Source organism: Phoca vitulina, unplaced genomic scaffold (genome assembly GCF_004348235.1).
Source record: "Phoca vitulina isolate PV1807 unplaced genomic scaffold, GSC_HSeal_1.0 scaffold2, whole genome shotgun sequence".
Taxonomy (NCBI): domain Eukaryota; kingdom Metazoa; phylum Chordata; class Mammalia; order Carnivora; family Phocidae; genus Phoca; species Phoca vitulina.
In genome coordinates, this window is record NW_022589705.1 from 25,548,907 (window position 1) to 25,558,841 (window position 9,935).

Genomic DNA, 9,935 nt, shown 5'->3' on the forward strand with positions numbered 1-9,935 from the left:
TAAAAGACCTGTAACTCTGAAAATTGTAAGACACTGATGAAAAAAAGTGAAGACATAAATGGAAAGATAAACCATGCTCATGAACTGGAAGAACAGTTAAAATGTCCATGCCACCCAAAGCAATCTACAGATTAATGCAATCCCTATGAAAATACCAATAGTAGTTCTCATAGACATAGGACAAATAATCCTAAAATTGTTAAGGAACCACAAAGACCTTGAATCACCAAAGCAATCTTAAGAACATAACTAGAGGTACTGCAATCCCAGATTTCAAGATATACATTACAAATCTACAGTAATCAAAACAGTGTGGTACTGGCATAAATACAGACCGATACATCAGCAGAACAGGACAGAGAGCCCAGAAATAAATCAACACTTATATGGTCAGTTAACCTATGACAAAGGAGGCAAGAATATACAATGGGGACTAGACGGTCTCTTCAAATGGTGCTGCAAAAACTAGACAGTTATGTGCAGAAGAATGAAAACTGAACCACCTTCTTAAACTATACATAAAAATAAATTCAAAATGGATTAAAGACCTAAATGAAACATAAAACCATAAAACTAGAAGAAAACACAGGTAGTAATCTCCTGAACATGGGCCTTAGCAACATTTTCCCCTCAGGCCAGGGAAACAAAAGCAAAAATAAAGTACATCAGACAAAAAAGCTTTTGCACAGTGAAGAATATCAGAAAACAAAAAGGCAACCAACTGAATGGGACAAAAGATGCACAAATTATATATCTGATAAGGGGTTAATATCCAAGATACATAAACAATTCATATAAGAAAACAAAAACACTAATTCAAAAAAAATATATGTAAGTATATTGCAGTATTACTTACAATAGCCAAGGTATGGAAGCAACCTCAGAGTCCATCAATAGATGAATGGATAAAGATGTCACACACACACACACACACACACACACACACACACACACACACACCCAAGTGAAATATTACTCAGCCATAAAAAAGGATGAGATCTTGTCACCTGCAACAACATGGTTTGACCTACAGGGTATTATGCTAAGTGAAATAAGACAGAAGAAGACAAATACCATATCATCTCCCTTGTATATGGAATCTAAAAAACAAAACAAACACGCATACACACAGAAACTGTCTAATAAGTACTGAGAACAAACTGATGGTTGCAAGGGAGGGAGAGGGAGATGAAAGAAATAGGTAAAGGGGATTAAGAGGTACAAACTTCTACTTACAAAATAAATAAGCCATGGGGATGAAAATTATAGAACAGGGAATATATAATCAATAACATTGTAATAACATTGTATGGTGACAGATGGTAACTACACTTTCATGGTGAGTACTGCATAAAATATAGAACTGTCAATCATTGTGTTGTACACCTTAATCATATAAACATTGTATGTCAACTATACTTCGATTAAAAATTAAGGGCTGCCTGGCTGGTTCAGTTGGTAGAGCATTTGAATCTTGATCTTAGGGGTCATGAGTTCGAGTCCCACACTGGGGGTAGAGTTTACTTGGAAAAAAAATTTTAAAAATTATAATTTAAAAGACCTGACCACGCCAGCAGAAGACCCTCCCCAAAAAATGTAGAGAGGTTTGGAAACTATATAAATGCCTTATCCCCCCCAAAAAAATTGCATCAGAATTATGCATTAAAAATATAATCTTGAATATATAATGAGAAAAATGTTTACAACATAGTAAGTGAAAATTCAGGGTACAGAGTTATATTACATACTGTCACTCAAACATTGTGGCAAAGAACAATGGGTGTGTTTGAATAGAAGAAAAAGAAAGATGTTTAAAAATTATCCCATGATTCATTCCAGGTGATATGACTTACTAATGATTTTAAACTTCTTCATTATCTTTTTCTGAATTAAAACAATTTTTACAATGACAAGATTACTTTTATAATCAAGAAAAGAACTTTCTCTTATTAGGACAACATTTACCTTAATAGTACCAAGATCCATTGGATTTTTCACAATATCATAGTAGTTATGGAGCCCCAAAGCATTAACATCAACAGGATTATAAAAGGGCCACGCATAGGATAAGTGTTTCTTTGCAAGCATTTCTTTAAGAATCTCACTACAGTGCCGTAACTGTTCGGTCACTTTAACATTCTTTACAACTTTACACTGTTGCTGAGAATCTGGCAAAACAGTCTTCAGCACATTTTCTTTTATAGGTGGCATTTTCACTGATTTTTTTTCTGCAAGCGTTGGGGAAGATTCACTACTTGCTTTAACTACTGAAGTTGTAGGAGTTGTGGTATCTGCTTTCCTCTTCACACCCCTTGTAACCTGAAACAATTCAACAACAACAAAAACTATAATTAAGGGGACATTCAGAGCAAGTTTTCAAACTTAGCAGCACCAAGTCTTCCTTATATTAAATATTAGTAAAGGTTAATTTCTCTTTTATAGGTAAAATAAATAGTTCAAGTATTTTCTTCCTAATATCCAAAGAATTGTCTTGGGTAAACCTTTGAGATAAATAAAGATATATGGGAAAATAAGTCATAGTTATACAATCACAAGTTTCTGAATACCTGAAATCAGCTATGGTATACAATTTTAATTATCAACCCAAAAGAAGTTATATAACACACAGAATGGATAGTTGGGCAACTGATATTAACACTAAAAATACAGTAAACTAGTTCAAATTCTACCAAGAAGTCTCTAAAATTTGGTTCACATCCTAGGTCTCTGTTACAAAATGTACACAGACAAAAAGATTAACTGTGGTAAGCTGAAGCCCAATTGTTTTTCATAGCAACTTAAAAAAAAGGTTTAGTCATCACAACAACTCCTTACATTAAAACATTTTAAAGCTACAGTGAACTTACTTGGGCCACTGTTTGTGAGGTAGAGTTGAGTGGAGTACCTTGTGCCATGTTTGAAGGAGAAATTGATGTCTCAGGAAATACAGAGGGAATCACTTGTGGCTTAAATACTTTTTCCAGTGCTTTGGGGGATTGTTTTTCTTTAACAGAAGGAACTGCTACATTATGTTGAATGCCTAGTAATGTGTGAACCAGAGTCAATATGTGAGTAAAATATAAACTATTTTTCTTAATATTCTATTTTAATTCATTTAGTTCAGCTTTTTAGCAATATAAACACAATATACTCCCATTCCCCTTTGAAACCCTCCCCCACACACTTGCTAACAGTTGTCAGAGCAGTTTAGATATAATATTGGAGACTTCAAACCTACAATGCTTTGTAAGGACCTGCATGACCTCTCTATGTGCCCTCCACCCTCCCACCACCCTCCTTCAACCTTACTTCCTATCATTGCCCCCTTCACTTATTTCACTTCAGCCTACTGGCCTGCCACAAATCCTCAAATTTGGTAAGCAGAAGTAGACTATTCTCTCTGCCTGGAAGGAGATATCCTCATGGCTCACTCCAAATTCCCTTCATACCTTTACTGAAATGTTACCTTCTCAGGCCATCCTATGTAAAACAACTGTCTTTCAACCCCACTCCTTTGTTCTCTTATTCTTACTTTTTTCCTGCCATTATCACATTTACATGCAGTATATAGGTATCCCTGACTCTCCGAATTCTTGCTTAACAAACTCAGGAACCAAAAAGGTTTGAATATATTTTAAGACAGGGTTGGGGCGCCTGGATGGCTCAACCGGTTAAGCATCTGCCTTTGGCTCAGGTCATGGTCCCAGGGTCCTGGGATTGAGCCCCACATCAGGCTCAGCGAGAGCCTGCTTCTCCCTCTCCCTCTGCCTGCCACTCCCCCTGCTTGTGCTCTCTTTCTCACTCTATGTGTCAAATAAATTAAAAAAATCTTAAAAAAAAAAAAAAAAAGGGCTTGTATTCCTCAATCTCTGAGTTCTCATTATCCACAAATTAAAACTTAGGAACCAAACAGATTGAGATAACCTTGTATCTTTTGATATCCCAACTGTGGCTCTTTGAACTCAGGAGCTAAACACGGCTAAGTATAATGAGGAATACTCACATTTACTTAATTTTACTAATTTCCTGAACTAGAACAAAAAGCTCTGAGAGGGGAAGGGAACTTTTTGTTTCAATCTCTACAATATCTCTTGTGCCTAATACATAACTTGGAATGTAAGAGGACCCCACGAACATCTGTTGCATGCCATTATGTATCAGGCCACCTTTCTAGGTGCTAGAGCACAATAATGAACAAGATAGACACAGTTTCTGTCCTTGGTGAGCACACTGTCTAGTGTAAGAAATAGAAAAAAAAAACAATCAAATTGATTACAAGTGATGTTGACTGCTAGAATGGAAATAAATAGGGTGCTGACTAAATTAAGGCAGAGACCTACTATAAAGAAGATAAGCCAAGTAGGCCTCTCTGAAGAGGTACCAATTAAGATGTTACCATAAAGATAAGAAGTAGCCAGAGAATGGGGTGGCAGTAAAAATGTATTTCGAGACAATCAGTAGGGAAAACCAGGGAATGAGAAGAAAGTAGCTCAAGATGAGAATGGAGAATTGGGCAAATACCAGATCACAAAGGGCCACAGTAGGAATTCAGACTTCATTTTAACATGGGAAGCTAAAGAGAGGCTTTAAGTAGGCTAATGATGTATTCTAGTTTATTTTTAAAATACTGCCTTTACTATTGTATAGACAATAGACCACACAGAATAATCAGGATCACAGGGAATAAGAAGATGGTAGCCTGACCTAGGATAATTGCAAAAACAAATTGAGGGTTGAATACAAATGACTTACTATGGAACAGAATGTGAGAAAGAATCAGAGGAAGGAAGGAATCAAGGACAACTTCTACTATTCTGGCTTGAATAACTGTGTATTAGTAGCATTTTCTGTTATACAGAATAATCTGAGGAATATCAGTATTTAACTGTGAGCCAGTTAAATGATAAGATGTGTATAAGACATCCAAGTGGAAATGTCCAGTGGCTATATTAGAGACATAATTTGGGGATTAATAGCACACAGATGGAATTTAGAAAAAGAATATCTAATATCAAGCCCTGAAAAGAAAACTCCAATATTTTAGAGGTTTAATAGAGAAGGATAAATAAGAGTACTACACAATGGAAAGTAAACTCACAAAATTAGAGTGTGCACCAAGAATAAAGGCATTTCAAGAAAGAGTACATTAAAAGGATTATTCATCACGACCAAATGGGATTTATTCCTGGGCTGGAAGGGTGGTTTAACATCTGCAAAATCAATGTGGATACAATACATCAATAAAAGAAAGGACAAGAACCACACGATCCTCTCAATAGATGCAGGAAAAGCATTTGACAAAGTACAGCATACTTTCTTGATTAAAACTCCCATAGTAGGGATAGAGGGAACATACCTCATTATCATAAAAGCCATATATAAAAAGCCCACAGCAAATATCATTCTCAATGGGGAAAAACTGACAGCTTTCCCCCAAGGTCAGGAACATGGCAGGGATGTCCACTATTACCACTGATGTTCAACATACTACTCGAAATCCTAGCCTCAGCAATCAGCCAACAAAGAGAAATAAAAGGCATCCCAATTGGCAAAGAAGTAGTCAAACTCTCATTCTTTGCAGATGACATGATTCTCTATGTGGAAAACCCAAAAGACCCCACCCCAAAATTGCTAGAATTCATACAGGCATTCAGCAAAGTGGCAGGATATAAAATCAATGCACAGAAATCAGTTGCATCTCTATACACTAACAATGAGACAGAACAAAGAGAAATTAAGGAGTCGATCCCATTTACAATTGCACCAAAAACCATGAGATACCTAAGGAATAAATCTAACCAAAGAGGTAAAGGATCTGTACTCAGAAAACTATAAAAGACTCATGAAAAAAATTGAGGAAGACACAAAGAAATGGAAAAACCTGCCATGCTCATGGACTGAAAGAACAAATACTGTTAAAGTGTCTATGCTACCTAGAGCAATCGACACATTCAGTGCAATCCCTATCAAAATACCATCAATTTTTTTCACAGAGCTGGAACAAATAATCCTAAAATGTGTATGGAACCAGAAAAGACCCCAAATAGCCAAAGGAATGGTGAAAAAGAAAACCAAAACTGATGCTATCACAATTCCAGACTTCAAGCTCTATTACAAAGCTATAATCATCAAGACAGTATGGTATTGGCACAAAAACAAATAGATCAATGGAACAGAATAGAAAACCCAGAAATGGCCCCTCAACTCTATGGTCAACTAATCTTTGACAAAGCAGGAAAGAATATCCAATGGAAAAAAGACAGTCTCTTCAACAAATGGTGTTGGGAAAATTGGACAGCCACATGCAGAAGAATGAAACTGGACCACTTTCTTACATCACACACAAAAATAGACTCGAAATGGATGAAAAACCGAAATATGAGACAGGAATCCATCAAAATCCTTGAGGAGAATACAGGCTGCAACCTCTTCGACCTCAGCTGCAGCAACTTCTTGCTAGACACATCGCAAAAGGCAAGGGAAACAAAAGCAAAAATGAACTATTGGGACGTCATGAAGATAAAAAGCTTCTGCACAGCAAGGGAAAAACTCAACAAACTAAAGGGAAACCTATGGAATGGGAGAAGATATGTGCAAATGGCATATCAGATAAAGGGCTAGTATCCAAAATTTATAAAGAACTTAAACTTAATACCCAAAGAACAAATGATCCAATCAAGAAATGGGCAGAAGACATGAACAGACATTTCTGCAAAGACATCCAAATGACCAACAGACACATGAAAAAGTGCTCAACATCACTCGGCATCAGGGAAATACAAATCAAAACCACAATGAGCTACCACCTCACACCAGTCAGAATGGCTAAAATTAACAAGTCAGGAAATGACAGATGTTGGCGAGGATGCGGAGAAAGGGGAACCCTCTTACACTGTTGGTGGGACTGCAAACTGGTGCAGCCACTCTGGAAAACAGTATGGAGGTTCTTCAAAAAGTTGAAAATAGAGCTACCCTATGGCCCAGCAATTGCACTACTGGGTATTTACCCCAAAGATACAAATGTGGTAATCCGAAGGCGCACCTGCACCCCAGTGTTGATAGCAGCAACGTCCACAATAGCCAAACTATGGAAAGAGCCCAGATGTCCATCAACAGATGAATGGATACAGAAGATGTGGTATATGTATACCATGGAATATTACTCAGCCATCAAAAAAAATGAAATCTTGCCGTTTGCAATGATGTGGATGGAACTAGAGGGTATTATAGTAAGTGAAATAAGTCAGAGAAAGATAATTATCATATGATCTCACTCCTATGTGGAATTTAACAAACAAAACAGGATCAAAAGGGAAGAAAGGAAAAAATAAAACAAGACAAAATCAGAGAGGGAGACAAACCATAAGAGACTCAATCATAGGAAACAAATTGAGGTTGCTGGAGGGGTGGGGATGGGTGGGGTAACTGGGTGATGGACACTGGGTAAGGCATGTGATGAGCACTGGGTATTATATAAGACTGATGAATCATTGAACTCTACCTCTGAAACTAATAGTACACTATATGTTATTAATTGAATTTAAATTAAAAAGGGTGAACATAGTAAACTGTTACGATAAATACCTATCTACTTACCAGTGTCTGCCTTGATGGAATAAAATTTGATTTGGTGAGAAAAAAAAATCAAAACTGTAATAAGGTAACAGATATTCTATTTTTGGACTTATGAATAATCAAATGTGCATTCTTTAATCAATGAAAAGAAAAGAAAGAGATAGCAGCCTTCTAATGCAAATACTGACAGAGGTCAAGTAAAATGAGAATAGAAAAATATTACTTAAATTTGCCACATCAAGACTGTAAGAGACCCTGACTGACAAGAACTTTTTAGGTGGTGTGGTAAGAATCTTCTTGGTGATGTAGTGAGGCTAAAACCTATACTGAAGTGAGTTCATGAATGTATAAGAGAAAAACAAAAAAATGGGACAGTAGCCGCAAAGAGACAAGTAAAAGATGAACTTTAAAGACAAGATATTAGAGCATGTTTATGGAGTAATGAGACTAAGTCTACAAAGGAGAGATTAATGATATACGAAACAAAGGGGATAACCAAAGGAATAAAATCCTTGACAAGGTGAAGAGGTTAGAGGGAAGATCCAGGTCATGAAGGCAATGGCCCAAAGTGACAGAAGAGGAAAGGATCCTGTTACAGATCTTTGCTCTAGCTGATCCCTCTGCCTGGAATGTTCTTCTTTGTTCAGATCTTAACTTCTCAATGAGGCCCACTCAGAACCCATCAGGTTTGTTTGCCTCTCTTTTTCTACTAGAATATAAACTCCAAGATGGCAAAAGTTTTTGTTTCAGGAGGAGGGGGGAAAGATGGCGGAGGAGTAGGGGACCCTATTTCAACTGGTCCCTGGAATTGAGCTGGATATCCACCAGACCACTCTGAGCACCCACGAAACCAGCCTGATATGTAAGAAGATCTGGATCTCTACAAACAGAATATCGTAGGCGGTTGGTTTTGAGGTACGAAGTGGGGAGCCGTGATTCTGCAGGCAGATATCGGGATAAACGGCAGCGGGAGGGTATCGGGATAAACGGCAGCGGGAGGGTGCCTGGCCATGGGGATCCTACACCACCGGTGAGTGACAGCCTCGCGTGCTGCATACAGGGCACAGACCTCGCAGACCGGTAGCGGCAGGGAAAGGACTCTAGGGCAGCCCCCAGGGCAGAAACCCGGAGCGGTGGGGTCGCGCCTGTGAACTGCAGCCCCCAACGGAAACCCGGAGAGGTGGGGTCGCGCCTGTGAACTGCAGCCTCCGGGGCGGAACCCTGGAGTGGCGGGGTCGCGCGTGCGCGCGAACTGGGAGTGGCTGGCGGTTTTAGAAGCACAAAGGGCAGAGACAGGCCCGACCTGAAGGCAGGACTGGGAGCCCTGCGGAGGGGTGCACTACCCAGGACGCTGCAGTTTATAGCAGCACGGACAGAAATGGAGACAGTGTGGCCTGGAGAGCTCACTGAAGAACAGACTGCGATCTCTGCTCTGAGGCAGAGGGTTGGAAACGGTCTCTTCTGCTCTGACTCACGGAAGAGACGTGGAAAGCCGCCAGGGAAAGGCGCCAGAGAACAAAAGCCCCAAAGACTGATTCCCACTGAGCCCATCCCCCGCCACAGGGTGCAGGGCAACTCCTCCCAAACAGGGTTGCCTGAGTAACCGTGCGGCAGGCCCCTCCCGCAGAAGACAGGCTGGGAAAACAAGAGGCCAGCAACCCTAAGGTCCCAAGAAAACAGGTGCATCTTGCTTGGGTTCTGGTCAATAATTTGGACTCTATACATTCCCTCAAACAGCCATCAACAGAATGACTAGGAGGAGGAGCCCCCAAAACAGAAAAGACTCAGAGATTATGACTTATGCTGCAGATTTACAAATGGATGCAGACATAACCAAGATGTCGGAGATGGAATTCAGGCTAGCAATTGTGAAGACAATGGCTAGAATGGAGAAATCAATTAATGGCAACATAGAGTCTCTAAGGGCAGAAATAAAAGGGGAATTGGCAGAATTTAAAAATGCTATCAATGAGATCCAATCTAATCTAGATAATCTAACAGCTAGGGTAACCGAGGCAGGAGAGAGAATAAGCGACCTGGAAGACAATATAATAGATAAAAAGGGAAAAGAGGAGGCCAGGGAAAAACAACTCAGAATCCATGAAAATAGAATCAGAGAAGTAAGTGACACCATGAAGCGTTCCAATGTCAGAATAATTGGAATCCTGCAGGGAGTGGAGAGAGAGAGAAGACTAGATGTATTTGAGCAAACTGTAGCTGAGAACTTCCCTAATCTGGGGAAGGAAACAAACATTCGAGTCCTAGAGGCAGAGAGGACCCCTCCCAAGATCAAGGAAAACAGGCCAACACCCCGGCATGTAATAGTAAAACTTGCAAATCTTAGAACCAAGGAAACCATC

At 39.2% G+C, this 9,935-nt stretch overlaps 1 protein-coding gene across 1 annotated transcript in view; it reads right to left on the bottom strand.

Moving 5' to 3' along the window:
• The window catches only part of BRDT (bromodomain testis associated), a 62,806-nt gene that overhangs the window by 45,123 nt on the left and 7,748 nt on the right, over window positions 1-9,935 (bottom strand). The window contains exons 4-5 of the mRNA XM_032416192.1: window positions 2,868-3,040; window positions 1,966-2,319 (exon numbers count right to left, since the gene is read on the bottom strand). Coding sequence (XP_032272083.1) covers window positions 1,966-2,319; window positions 2,868-3,040 — 527 coding nt within the window. The remainder of the gene's footprint in view (window positions 1-1,965; window positions 2,320-2,867; window positions 3,041-9,935) is intronic.